Source organism: Salvia hispanica, chromosome 5 (assembly GCF_023119035.1).
Source record: "Salvia hispanica cultivar TCC Black 2014 chromosome 5, UniMelb_Shisp_WGS_1.0, whole genome shotgun sequence".
Taxonomy (NCBI): Eukaryota; Viridiplantae; Streptophyta; class Magnoliopsida; order Lamiales; family Lamiaceae; genus Salvia; species Salvia hispanica.
The window spans coordinates 18867455-18881891 of record NC_062969.1 but is presented as its reverse complement, the minus strand read 5'-3'; the positions used below and the strand labels follow the sequence as shown (position 1 = coordinate 18881891).

At 37.9% G+C, this 14437-nt stretch overlaps 4 protein-coding genes across 4 annotated transcripts; 3 read left to right on the top strand and 1 right to left on the bottom strand.

Annotated features, from left to right (window-relative positions):
• The first annotated feature begins 222 nt into the window (after positions 1 to 222).
• LOC125186004 lies at positions 223 to 1328 on the top strand. The gene has a single exon (XM_048082303.1). The coding sequence runs from the start codon at positions 229 to 231 to the stop codon at positions 1144 to 1146; it is 918 nt and encodes a 305-aa protein (XP_047938260.1). The 5' UTR covers positions 223 to 228; the 3' UTR covers positions 1147 to 1328.
• A 1117-nt stretch (positions 1329 to 2445) lies between these two features.
• Positions 2446 to 5018, top strand: LOC125187548 (protein EFFECTOR OF TRANSCRIPTION 2-like). Its single transcript, XM_048084159.1, has 3 exons — positions 2446 to 2571; positions 3033 to 3392; positions 3887 to 5018. Exons 1-3 carry the CDS (start codon positions 2470 to 2472, stop codon positions 4529 to 4531), a joined length of 1107 nt encoding a protein of 368 aa, XP_047940116.1. The 5' UTR covers positions 2446 to 2469; the 3' UTR covers positions 4532 to 5018.
• Positions 5019 to 6632, bottom strand: LOC125187547. Its single transcript, XM_048084158.1, has 3 exons — positions 6293 to 6632; positions 5705 to 6043; positions 5019 to 5502 (listed from the first exon to the last, which is right to left on the bottom strand). The coding sequence occupies exons 1-3, from the start codon at positions 6611 to 6613 to the stop codon at positions 5020 to 5022; spliced, it is 1143 nt and encodes a 380-aa protein (XP_047940115.1). The 5' UTR covers positions 6614 to 6632; the 3' UTR covers position 5019.
• Positions 6633 to 10991: 4359 nt separating this feature from the next.
• Positions 10992 to 12196, top strand: LOC125190663 (1-aminocyclopropane-1-carboxylate oxidase 1). The gene is made up of 2 exons (XM_048088013.1): positions 10992 to 11139; positions 11229 to 12196. Exons 1-2 carry the CDS (start codon positions 11035 to 11037, stop codon positions 12027 to 12029), a joined length of 906 nt encoding a protein of 301 aa, XP_047943970.1. The 5' UTR covers positions 10992 to 11034; the 3' UTR covers positions 12030 to 12196.
• The last annotated feature ends 2241 nt before the right edge of the window (positions 12197 to 14437 follow it).

Here is a 14437-nt window from a genome sequence, read left to right as displayed (position 1 = left end):
TTTTAGTTAATACAAAGAAAAATAATTATTTGAAACATATAAGTTACCAATAACATCAAATACCAAAAACCAATAAGCTAATGAAATGTAAAATTCTTTTCTCTAGAATCCAAGATAGCTTCGACCCACCATATTTTAGCTTTATTCAGCCAGCACTCGTCCCCCCTCCAATAAATTTTACTCCATTATTTCCATGTTTCAAACCTCAATTATTCTCTTCACAAAACTATGGTTAGCATTCTCCCCATCGTCTTCCTCCTCCTCCTCCACCTCCACATCCCTTGCTTCTCCGCCTCCCCGCGCCCCCGCCGCCGCAACTCCTCCTCCGCCCCAAAAAGCTATATCATCTCCTTCTTCAAACGCCTCTTCTCCTCATCCTCATCCGCATCCGCATCCTCTAATTTCACCCCAGTACCACCACCACCCCCGACCCGCTCTCCATCCTCCTCCACGCGCTCCTTGCACCTCACTGTCGACGCGCATCCGTGCTCTGCCTGCGGCGAGGTATTCCAATCGCCGCCCCTCCTCGAGCGTCACCTCTCCACCACCCACCTCATCTCAGAGCTGGCCGACGGCGACGAGAACGTCGTGCGGATCATATTCAAAACGGGCTGGCCCGACCCAGCCCGAATCCCAGGCATCCACCGGGTCCTCAAAATCCACAACAGCCCGACGATCACCTCCCGCTTCGAGGAGCACCGGGAGCGCGTCAAGTCACGCGCGGCCGCGGCGGGGCGGTGCGCGGCCGACGGCAACGAGCTGCTGAGGTTCCACTGCACCACCTTCGCGTGTGACGAGCTCGAGTCCGGCGTATGCGGGCGGGTCTACTGCAGCCTGTGTGGGATCATCCGGAGCGGATTCTCGCCCAAGATGGACGGAATCTCCACTCTGCCGACTGGCTATACAGCACACGTGTCAATGCCGGCGGAGATCGAGGAGGATTTCGAGTTCATGAACGTCAGGCGGGCTGTGCTCGTGTGCCGGGTTGTGGCGGGTCGGGTTGCGTGCGACCCGTGGGAGGTGGATAAGGAAGATCCCGGGTTCGATTCGGTGTTGGGAAATAACGAGGAGGATGAGATTCTGGTTTTTAATCCGAGGGCTGTGCTCCCCTGCTTCGTCATAACGTTTGATCGCTGCAAACCTTAGATTGTTACCTTATATAATTGATTGATGCTATGAAACTGATGAATGATATCAATTCTCAGGCGGTAGATTGTTGTTCATTTTAGAGTAATATCTCCGACTTATATTTTTACTTTTTTTTATTTTTGTCAGGTGAATCTATCTGAGATAGATATATTATCATAGTTAAAGGCTTGTTTAATTTATTCCCGCCTTCTCATAAAAATATGGACATTTGAAACGATAAAGAAATTAATTAATGCAAAATTGTTAAAGTAAGAAAGAGATAAAAATAAAAAGTAATTATAGTATTGTTAGTGGAGAACGAAGCGCGCCTTATTAGATAGAAAAAAGTTACCAAAAGTAGAAGAGTTATTTTTATTGGAAATCTCAAAATGAAAAATATCCATATTTTTATGGGACGGATGGAGTACTTATTTAACTTCGGATGCTTCTTCTGGGTGAGTGTGAAATGAATAATTCGTCCATGCCTCTGTAGTATAAACCTTTTCTTTTCGGTACAAGAATTAAGAAATTGTGTTCAAAATTAGTTAAGCGAAGTAAGAATAAAGTAGAAAAGGAAAATAGTAGAGAAATGAAGAGATAATAAAGTAAGAGAAAGTAAAGTAAGAAAAAAGAAATGCGTTGTCTTTTGCCAACGCCGCCTACAAGCGCTTCCACCTCGAGGACGACGAGGTGCCGCACCCACATGATGAGCGATTCCAACGTGGTGGAAAATCACCTTTTCCGACAAGAATTTAGTCGATCGTCTGGATCCCGAGCGATGTCGTGAAGTCGTCGGTGTGTAAGTCTCAGCTTAAGCAGTTGTTGACCGTCCATTCACCGGCGTCCTCCGGATTTCGTTCGAGCTCAGCCTATTTGGATAAAATGATTCAGAATTTCATGGAGGATAACAACGAGACGTCCTCCGCCGTGAAATGGGTTTGTAACCACTGCAATTGCTTCAACGACAATAGCAATGATAGCTCCGACGAGCTCGATTGCTTCTCCGATTCAATTTCCGCTAATTCCTCCTTAAAGCGACCTATCAAAGTCACTTTTTCACGGTGCCGTCCAAAAAGGACTATATCTAGCTCATTTTCAATTGTATAGGATGAAATAATTCAAAAAATAATATTCTGAATCATAATCATAAAATCGTCGTATGTTTAAAATCATTCTTGCCCTGGAGTGGATCTTAATTTTATTAGTACATACATATGGATGATTTGGACTCGGCCCACTAAGAACAAAAGGCCCAAATCTGCAGATTCCATGTTTTTTAATTAGGATGAACAGAGAATCCCATAGTGATACCATTCTCAACGGTCAGCTCAGCTCAGCTCAATGGGAGTTCGACCGCGCAGCTCCGCTTCCGACACCACCACACGGCTGAAGAGAGAAGATTTCCGTCGTACCAAACATGACTCTGCTTTCTCCCATTGGAAGGTCATCATTCCTCAATTTAACACTTATTCTATTTCTAGCTGCATAACCTCTTTTATCCATGCTTTTCAATTGTGCTCTTGATGAATTAATTGATCTTGCTTCTCTGATTGACTTTAACTCTCCAACAGAAAGAGAAAATGCGGGGAATTCTCTTATTGGGGCTTTGAGAGTTTGATTTTAGGGCGTAGATCTATTTAGATAAAAATTCAAAATACTCATAGGCGTATCTCCTCCTTTGATTTCTGGATTAATCACGCAAGGAAGTTATTTATTATTCAAAATTTCAAAATAGATGCTTATAAGTTATAATCACAATTTAGCATTAGCGAGATGTGAATGGAATATTAATTGCCAAAGGAATGAGACTGACAATTGTTTGCAAACAAAGTCTATAGTTTTGAAAGCAAATGTTGAACGAGATGCATTAGCTAGATGCTGATGTATATCATTGTTATGATCAGATTCTAATTGGAGCTTTCGATTGGGAAGACCATTCGATGGGAAAAGAAGGAGTAGAAAGGTACAGGACGCAAAACCTCCCGAACTGGACTTCATGTCCGGGAGTTTATGAGCTCGGGGTTGCACAATCTGGAAAAGAAACCAGAAAACTGGACTCAGCTTCTGTCATTCCCGTTTATCTCGGACAGGCTGATAAACTTAGGAACAGACTGCAGCAGTATGGCCGTGATGGTGCCCATTTGGAAAATGGATGTTCAACTAGCAAGACTGTTGATTGCCAAAGTGTTTCTGCTCATAAGGGACTCGGATTGTTTACAGATATATTCTCAAGAGGGCTGCCAATCGTTTATAGATGTGCTCCTGTAAGTACTATATCTGCGTTTCCTCAACATAATTGTCCATTTGCAGAAAATTGAGAAACTTGCATTGCACCGACTGTATTATGATTATGTTTGGATCTGCTCTTCATCTTAATCTCTCATAGGTTTGCTTATTTGGGACGCGGATAAAGAAAATTGTGACCCATTCCCCAAAATATCGCCAATATGGCTCTATCTCGTTACTGTAAAGAAAAAAAAAGGAGATATTTAACTAATTATTTGAATCTATGGTACCTGAAACTCGACTATTTGGCTCAAAATTATAGTTGTGCATGAAATTGTCGAAACTATGTATACTTGTAAATTGTAATGATACTTGGTGCTTCTCCAGTAAAGCATGGACAATTAAGGTAGTCTGTTGTGTGTGAATCGAAAGTCTAAACTCAAATTGAATCCTTGGATAACATATCAATGTTTGATGTTGCTAATTTGTCTTAGTATAGGACTTGGTCTCATTTCTCGAATTTTGTTTTCAGATGAAAAGTAAGAAGGACGCCGAGATAACTGAGAAACAGCTGCTTGACAGATTTGATTATGCATGGAACAAGGGCAGCAATGTTTCACGCCGCCAAGATGATATCTACAAAAAACTTGAACGCCTTGAAAAAGCATCCAGGTTTTCTCTTCTTGCTAAAAAGTTTCTCTTCTCCAATCAGAGGGAAGTGGGCATTAAAATCGGAAACAGCTCTAATTTAAGTGGAACGGGTAATAGTACAATATTCTCGAGAATACTTGGGGTTAGGAGGTTGCAGGCAAGACCAGTACAATCTGATTGTGGCGACAATATTTGTGGAGTTGCCACTGGTCACGGATCTGTTTGCACTTCATCACCAGTTGCAGGAAGAAAACGATGTGCTGTGCACAAAGGGCTGAGAATCAACGGCTATAGTTTAAAGTTGGATACAAAAGTAAGAGTCCCTCCTAATGCAGCCAGCCTGAAATCTGGTGTACACACAGATCAAGAGTTTAACGATGAGAAAGCCACTAGCAAAAAGTTTAACCTCACTTGTGGATTTATTTTGGAAGATGACTCTCCTTGTAAAAGATGCCCTGTTCAAGGCAATAAAAGGTGTTTGGAGCATAAAGGAAGGCGGATCCGCAGATCCAAACTAAGCTCGTAGACGAAGAATTATGGAAACGTTGCTTAGTTATCAGTTGACTGAGCTAACCAACGTAATTCTTCAACTTCTAAGCTCTGGTAGACAGCCGATTGTTGGCAAGATTGACTACATCTGGATATGAAATCGATGCAGGGATGGAAAGGTTCATAATGAGAACGAAAGACGTGAAGTTGAAGGAAGGTTACGTGCGATTGCCTGTGTATTTACTGAAGATGATCATACAAGCTGTATTTGCATAGTTAGTATTTGATCAAAGCTGCAGAAATCACACTTAGATCGGCTTCATTTTGTGCGAAATTGCACGCTGATGAGGATGGAGGATGAAGGTGTTGTCATGTATGATGAGCAAATTCCAGAATGTTGTATTTAATTGGAACAAATTTGTTGTAAACTTGTAACAATGATAAAAAGAGCAAGTCATGTATGAACACATTAGTATACCAATTAATTTTATTGCTAGTGATCCTAACAAGAATCAGATTGTACATTCATTTCAGCTTAAATTCAGTTGGAGGCATAAAGAATTCGGGTTTCAATCCGTAGACGTTGAAATCAACCTCTTCAAGCTTCCATGTCTCCTGCAACTCCCTTTTGTGGTTTGCAGACTGTTCACCGTATCGAAAAACGGTGAAGAAGGTCTTGCCACTGTGGGCGATGTTGACGCCCTCGACGAGCTTGTAATCTTCGATGACAGACTCGGTGCTGGTCTCCCAGAAAACGTCTCCATCTTCCTTGCAGGTCTTAACAGAGAGCAGCCTTGAATCCTCGAGCTTAACGAGGAGTCCCGATCTCTGGCTGAAGTAGCCCCATATGGTGTGATGGATGATCTCGTGCTTCGGGCTGCTCTGCGCCTCCAGCGTGGACTGGTTGGTGTCGATCTTGAGAATGAAGCAATCCTCGTCGTTTATGATCTTCTCGCCAATGCAGACAGCGTCTATGAACAAATTGGCCGCGGCTCGTGGATCCAGTCCCTGCTAGTAGTAGGATTCAGAGTGTGGCGAAACAAGCAATTGATTAAAGTACACACTTTCCTTTTTAGTTTGTCCCAACTAAGATGACTCATTCCTAAAAATAGAAACATCTTTGTCTCTACTTTATTTCATCTCTCTTATTTTAAAATTAATTAGCATAAAATCCTATGCCGCCCAAGAAAGGGATTATCAGATAAGATACCTGTAAGAATCGGCGTAGTAATCGGGGTGGGCCCTTGGAGATGGGCCTGAGTTGGTTGGATGACTGTCTCCAGGAGAGGTTGCCGTTGCTACCGGAGATGATTTTGGAACCGGAAATGATCATCTCTAGGCACCACTTGTCGGGATTCTTCTGCCAGAGGACGAAGCCGCCAGCCTGCTCGTTGCTCTTGGACTTGACGGACTCGTCCCCCTGGTAGAACTCGGAGGCGCTGATCTTCACTTGTCCGACCACACACATGCTGCTTAGGGCATTCAGCGCCGCCTGCCCACCCATCGCCGCTATGTACTGCTGCACGATGTACTTGGCCGTCGACGCCTCCTGTATTGCATGCACACACGCTCAGTCACCGAAAAGGCAGGACTACTACTACTATTAGTACTACTGACTACAAAGGTTAATGCCTGAGCCAAATATCTCAGGTTCAAGTTAGTGCGGCCTTTAAATTTAAATTCTGTTTTTTGAGTAACTAAATATAAATTTAAAGATCGCACATTATCCTCTCTATTGCTTGACCAACTCACACACAGTACTACTACTACTACTACTACTATTACTACTACTACTAACGATGGAGGCGTGCTTGACGGCGCGCTCAACGGAACGGTCCACCTTGATCTGGAAGGGGAGGATGGGGCACCCCACGATGCTAAGAATGAAGCTCATCTCATTGTACCTTCCCACAACCAGCGGTGACGACCACTTGTCAGCCGTCTGAGCCTTCATCCACGCCGACATCGCCTGCCACCGCTGAGCCCCGTTGCTGCCCAATGGGGCGAACATCTCCTCCGGGATCGGCACCTCCAGCACGGTCTCCAGCGTGTCCTCGCGCTCGAAATTCGGGCATATTTTCCGCATTACTAATTTCTGCTTGTTCTTAGCCGACGCCATTTTTCTCAGGATTGCACAAAATCTCTTGCAATGATCAACTATTTTTTTCTTTTGTTTCTTTCAAATGAATTTTAGGTGGGCTGGCGTTGTTGTAGGAGTCGTGTGGGCACGATGATTTTTTTACGTGATATGTGAGATGTTTTTCGAAATAAATTTGTGTTTGGAAGAATACAAGATCCGAGTGATCCTCTTTGATTATTTATCATGCCCACGTGCCCTATAGTGTTAGACATAAGATAATAACATAAGACGCTCTAAATTTACAAGAACCACATTGCCTTCGATTATTGATTTTATCCAATTATTATTTTTGACTTGACTATATTTTTGCGTGATTCTATCCATAGTTCACATGTGTAATTGTTAATGGTCACATATTAATGAACACATATTTGACATTTTTCCTATACTAGCCAATCTTACAATATACTATGTTTTCACTGAAAATGATTAATGGCATGTACCTGTAAGTTGTAACTGTATATCATGGATAAACTAAATAATCATGTTTGAAAAAAATGAAACGTAAGTATTTAATTAATAGTAGAATTAGGGAACTATGGTTAAAATAAGAAGGAAAATCAATCTATAGTAGTACTAGCAAACTAAAACTCAATGCCCTCCCAAAATATATATACATATGAAAAAGACATATAAGGCACAATGTTAGGTTTGGACAATAATAGACGACAATGGATCATACAAACTGTTTTATGAGCTAACTACTCCCTCTCTCCGTTCTATTTTATCTCATTAAATGTGTCTCATTATAGGTGATATATTTAATAATGATACTACACTTTCTTTTTTAGTTTATCTCACAAAATATGTCACATTTCCTTAATTAATATAAATATACTATTTTCTCTCTTCATCTAACACATAAAATAACACCTCCTAAAATCTCGTGCCAATTTCCAAGTGTGACATCTACTTTGGGACGGAGGGTGTGCATTTTTAAATATAAAAACATCACATGACTCTATATATTTTTCCGATCTTTTACTTTATTTTTCTAATTTACTCACAAAATAGTACTACCTCCATCCCAGCTAAGATGACACATTTCTTGGCCGGCACGGGATTTTAGGAGTTACTATCTCCGTCCCCAAATTTTGACATACTTTGACGCGGTCCGGGTCTTAAGAAATGTAATGGAAAGTGAGTTGAAAAAATTGGTGGGATGTGTGTCCTACTTTTAAAGTTAGTTTTATAATAAAACGTGAGTATAAATGAGTTGGTGTAATATGAGGTCTACTACCAAAATTGGTTAACAATGAAGTGTGTCAAATTTTCAGGGACGGACCGAAATAGTAAACCGTGTCAAAATTAGGGGGACGGAGGTAGTATTGGTTAAAGTGTTTAATTGGAGAGAGAAAAGGTGGGTGAAAGTATTAAAATAGAGAGATAAAGAAATATGAATATTTTAATTGGAGTCAGAAAAAGTTGTTGGTTTATTAATTGGAGAGAGAAAATTTTCAAAAAAGGAACTGTGTCTTGAGACAAACTAAAAAGGAAAACGTATCATCTTAAGCGAGACGGGAGAGTAATACATAAAATGCCGAACTAGAAATATTCCACTTAGAGTGGGACAGATGGAGTATATCACTTTTGATATTCAAATATTAGCTTGAAAAATCAAAAGGATTTCCCTATTAAATAATGATTTCCTTGGTCAAATAATACTATTCCATATGTCTCATAAAAGTATGCGCTATTTTCTTTTCAGTCTGTCCCACAAAAGTATGCACGTTTTAATTTTAGAAATTTTTTCCTTCTAATAAGGTGAAACTCATTTTCCATTAATTATATACTCCCTCCGTCCGCGAATAGGAATCCCGTTTTGCCATTTTAGTCCGTTCGCGAATTGGAATCCCGGTTCACTTTTACCATAAATGGTAATAGGGTCCCACCTTCCACTAACTCATTCTACTCACATTTGATTTAAAACTAATATATAAAGTGGGACCCCAATTTGACTAACTTTTTTCCATCCATTTTTCTTAATATTTCTTAAAACTCGTGCCGCTAAGAAATGAGACTCTTAATGATGAACAGAGAAAGTATAATTTATTTTATCTTTCAATCTTTCTTACTTTATCAATTATATATTAAAATTTGTGTTCATCCAAAATTCACGATCCACTTCACTTTTATGGCAGGGAGTAATAAAAGCTTGCAATAACTTACTTATTCGATGATGGATGCATATTTTTGTGGGAGTGAATGATAAAAGTTTGAAATGTCTTAGTTGTTCGATGATGGATTCAAGTCCGCTCATTGAATATTGAATTTTTATAGAGCAAGAAAGAGCATTTAGTATTCAAAAAGCTCATGAAATGATACCTCTGTAATAATTGGTTAGAAGAAATTAGCGATCCACAAAATACCAAATACTCATATTAGACCAGGAGTAGGGCTGTTTGTGTCATAGAAACATGTTCCGTCAAATTTTAATAATTGCGCCCACAGATCTTACTGCCCATTGGAATTTGGAACCCCTTCCCTTTCTCCATGCGGTTTTAATAACTTATTCTCTTGTCCAACAATAATACTATTGCTCCTTCTATCCTGATATATTAAAGGAGTAATGATAAACAACTAAATTTTGTACAACTAAAATAAGATTATATTAGTTATTTTGATATGTTAATTAAATATTAAAATAATAAATATAGTTAGTTAACAAATTAAAAATAATTTATTAGTCTTTGGCCTCATTTTTAATTTTTTATTTTTATATTTGAATTATTTCTCTATTATTTTTCAAATTTGAATTAAAGTATGCATTAATTACATTTTATGGTTCAAAAAAAATTTAAAAATTATACACAAATACCATAATATTATGCACGTTCCCTATACTATATGTATGTCTATACTTTTTAATTAAATGTATATATAAATTACTTTTTCTCTCAAATAAACCAATTTTTGGTTGTACAAAATTTGGTTGCATAGACTTATTGATATTAAAGTCTTTTTTTTTAAGCACAGAAATTTAGGAGATGTTGTTTAATGGTGCAGGTAGAGTTGGTAGTAAAGTACATTTTTATCATAAATAGAAATGATTCAAATATGTTGAGACACTCCAAACAGAAATAAGAGTCTAATATCTTGGAACGGAGGGAGTATTATTTTCATATTTTTTTTTCTAACAAGATAGTGTCATATTTTCTATTAATAATATTTTAACTTTTCTCTAATTTTATTCATTGTGCAATAAAATTCATGTCCAATAAAAATTAAATATTCTTATGAGACGAATGAAATATAATCTTCCAGCATCTTATTATAGTGGGGTAAAATTCTCAAATAAATTAATCCTCCTGCACATGATAAGCTATGCGTTTCTTTTAAGCATTTATTTTAAGAAAATAATATTTAACAGTTAAATTAAAGAGATAGTTAAAGTAAGAGAAATGTATTACTTTAGTCTCTTTCGATTTTAAAAAATTAAATATCATTTTTTCAATGAAGTTTTAAGCACATATTTTAAACCATCTGTACATCAGCGTGTAATTAAGTCACAAAAAATGAGAAAAGGTGATAATTGAGAAAATTTCATTTTTCATAATTTATGTTTTAGATTTTTCAAAAGTGTGAGATAGAACCAGAATTTGACAATATTATGTTATTTCTTAACAATTTATCCTTTAACTAGAATAAATTTTAATAATATAAATTTCTTCACATATAAACTATCCATTTCCACGAAGCCCCTCATTAGTTAATCTAAACGATACGTATCAAAATTCATCAGAAAACCTATTGCTAGAAGTCTAGAACGTACGAAATTTTGAAATTTATGATTGTTCATATAAAATTCTTTAGAAAAATTGTTGAAGAAAACTCCATTACCATAAGTGCACCTAGTTTTGGAAAACAATGATCTAAAGCTACAAGACAGCAACTTAGAGCAGAAGAAAAGGGCAATACCATACAATAGAGTGCAGGGGCGTTGACGAGTTAAAAAAAAAAGGAGAGATCACATGCATCCTGTAATCTAACGATCTGACTTGTCCATTTTTATTAACTGTAACTGCAATCTAACTGTTTTCATTTTTATACTCTCTCAATTCCTTAAAATATGAACTTTTTACCATATACACATTTTAATGCATAATTGGTAGAGCAAGTAAGACAAAAAAAATAAGAATAAGTCTTATCTCATTAGAAAGGAGAGATTTTTTCAAAATGAAAAATTAATAATTTCAATGGACAGGCTAAAATAAAAAAAGTTCATATTTTTAAGTGACGAGAGTGTACGGGGAATCATGCAAACTCTAATTCTACTTTCCCTCTCTCACATCACGTGTCCACGCCACGCCTATATATATCCAACCAAGTTAGCAAATTATCATCACCCACACACACACACACATCAAAGAGAGCAAAGAAGAAGTGAATATTTTTGAGAGATGGAGATCAAGATGGAGATACCGGTGATCGACTTCAGCAAGCTCGAGACAGGCGAAACCATGGCTCTCCTCCACGAGGCCTGCGAGAAATGGGGCTTCTTCATGGTAACGAAAGTGACAAATTAACCAACTTCTTATACAGGACCATTATGTATTGCATTGAAAGTGATGGAGTTTGTTTGGTTGTGTTGCAGATCGAGAATCACAGCGTGGACACGGAGGTGATGGAGAAGGTGAAGGCGCTGACCAAGGCCCACTACGAGCAGGCCATGAAGCCCGCCTTCCTGGCCTCAGAGACCGCCAAGACCCTCTCCACCACCAACAATGAGTACATCCACGACCGCGACTGGGAGAGCAGCTTCTTCGTCTGGCACCACCCTGACAGCACTACCACTGTCCTCCCCGACTGCCTCAGGCAGTCGGTGGAGGAGTACATCAGCCAGCTGATGAGGCTGGCTGAGAAGCTGTCAGAGCACATGTGCCAGAATCTTGGGATCAAAAGGACCCATATGATGGAGGCCTTTTCCGGGTGCAGAGGCCCCTCGGTCGGGACCAAAGTGGCAATGTACCCAAAGTGCCCGCGGCCCGACCTCATGAGGGGCCTCAGGGAGCACACGGACGCTGGAGGGATCATACTCCTCCTCCAGGACGACCAGGTCCCAGGGTTGGAGTTCTTGAAAGGCGGGGAATGGGTCAAAATCCCGCCTTCCAAGAACAACAGGATATTTGTCAACATCGGGGACCAAGTGGAGATCTTGAGCAACGGGGTGTACAAGAGCGCGGTGCACAGAGTGATGGCGATGAAGGAGGGGAACCGCCTCTCCATCGCTACGTTCTACAACCCGGCTGGCGACGCTGTGATTTCTCCGGCCGCCGACCTCCTGCTCCCCAAGGATATTAGGTTTAAGGATTATCTGAGCCTCTACACTCAGACCAAATTTGGGGACAAAGCCATCCGCTTTCAGTCCCTTAAAGCCATGGCTACTAACAACTAGGCTCATAACCGAACCCAATGGCTTTCTATGTTTTTGTTGCTCTCCTTCATTTTTACCTTCATTAAAGAAATGCATCTTTGAGTATGCATAAAGTCTGGGGTTTTGCGATGCTTCAACTGTTAAACTTAATTTCTATTTAAGAATTCTGCAGTCTACTTTTTCCTAAATTCTTTTCCTTCTAGATATTGATTTACAATGTACCAAGTCAAAAGAGAGGGAACAACCAAAATTAAAGGCAGCAAAAAGTTTAGTCCTGGATTGAATTATGATTGTGACATCATTAAGAGTGTTTTACGGCTTAAGTTTTGGAGACATAATGGCTCTCTAATCCTTCTTATTTTGATATTTACTCATAGCTCTAATTAGAGAATTCCTGCTTCAAGCAATTAAATAAGACTTGCTCTGTGCATGCATGATTCACTTTTTTCACCAAATTAAACTAGTAAGTTCATAATTTGACATCGTTTATCCAATGAATACAATCACGATGTTTTCTCCACCTCATATTCTAGCATATCAACAGCTTAGTTACCCTTGAAAATATGATAATTCAATAGAAAAAATAAACTTTGAAGTTATTTCTTGCTTTATCCATTCTAAGATAGAACACTGGGTTAGCAAACGGAAACAAATTTTGACAATCGACAAATCGTATCCCTTTTCAATATATTGTATTCATGTTATCATTGTTATGTATTTCCTCTCAAGTGCCGTATTTTTGTGCACATGCATTAAAGATTAGAACAGAGAAGGGGATTAGAGTATACAATGTATCGGCAAATGGTATGTGCTTTTGAAAGTTAAAACAATTACACAACTAATTAATTACACTACTTCCTATGGGAAAAGATAATACTCCCTACGTCCTTCGTTACTCCTACTGTTGTTCCACGCAGAGATGTTTATTTTTGACACGTGATTTAAGAAAAAATTGTATTAAGTGAGTTAAATAAAGGAAAAATAAAGTAGAAAATGAAAAAAGTAAAGAGATGAATAAAGTAAGTAAAAAGAAATCTGTTAATTTTTACTAAAAATTGTAAAATAACTTCACTACAATAGAACGTATTAAAATGATAAAATGACTCAACTACTATGGATCGAGGGGAGTATGTGTGTCACATTGATCAGCAACAGATTTCAAGAAATATAGATAAAAATAAATTGAAAAAGTTAACAAAATGTAAAATATATCTTTATATATTACTTTTATGTATTTCAGTATTATATTGAAAAATTAAACAAATTTACGAATAAGTTAATTTGAGTTTGATATTATTTTACATGGAAAAAATTTTTGTACATCCACAGGAGCAAATTTAAACAATTCGTAATACCCTCCGTCCCACGATAAGTGAGCATAAATTTTTCGGCACGAGATTTAAGGAAATGATGTTTTGTTAGTAAAGTGGAAAGAGAATAAAATAAGAGAGTTAATAAAGTAGAAGAAAAAAGTAAGAGAAAAAATACTAAAAAAGGAAATGACTCACTTATCTTAGGACGTCCCAAGAAGGAATGTGAGTCGCTTATATTGGGACAGATGGAGTATCAGTTAATCATCTATCACACTTTATCTCTCTTTGTCTATGAATATGAGTCTCATTTTTTTCTAATACAAGTTTTAAAAAATATTAAGAAAAGTGAGTGTAAGTTAGTGAAAGATGAATCTCACTTCTTATAATAGTTTTAAATGATATGTGAGTGAAATGAGTTAGTGGAATATAACACTCCCTACGTCCTTAATAACTCCCTCTGTTCTAAGGTAGTGGAGACGTTTCTTATCGACACTTGAACAAAATTAAACAATTCGTAATATTTGTAAAATCGTCCATCCATCACACTTTATTTCTCCCTTTGTTTATGAACAAAAGTCTCATTTTTTTTCTAACAAAGTTTTAAGAAATATTAAGAAAAGTGAGTGTAATAAAATTAGTGAAAAATGGATCTCACTTCTTATAATAGTTTTAAATGATATGTGAGTGGAATGAGTTAGTGGAATATAAGACTTCTTTACTATTTACGATAGTAAAATAAACTGTGGATTCTATTCGCAAACAGAATAAAAAAAAAATGAGACTCTTATTCGCATACGAAAAGATATAATTTCCAAACTTGATGAGGTGTAATATCGTGACCATCGCCTACTTATTACGAATTCACTTGGAGTAGTTGTTACATTTTGTTTATAAATTATAACTATGAATTTTATTATTCTTAGTAATAGTATAAGTTTTATTTTAAAGATTTAATCCTATTTTCTCCCAAACTATATAAGCACACTGGACTGGATATGTTTATTTTCCATGATTATTTACGACACTTATTGAATTGGATCCTTTGAGACTGACACGTATGACATTCACTAACCACATCATCAATTCTTTTCAACTAACCTTTGACCAACTTCCAAC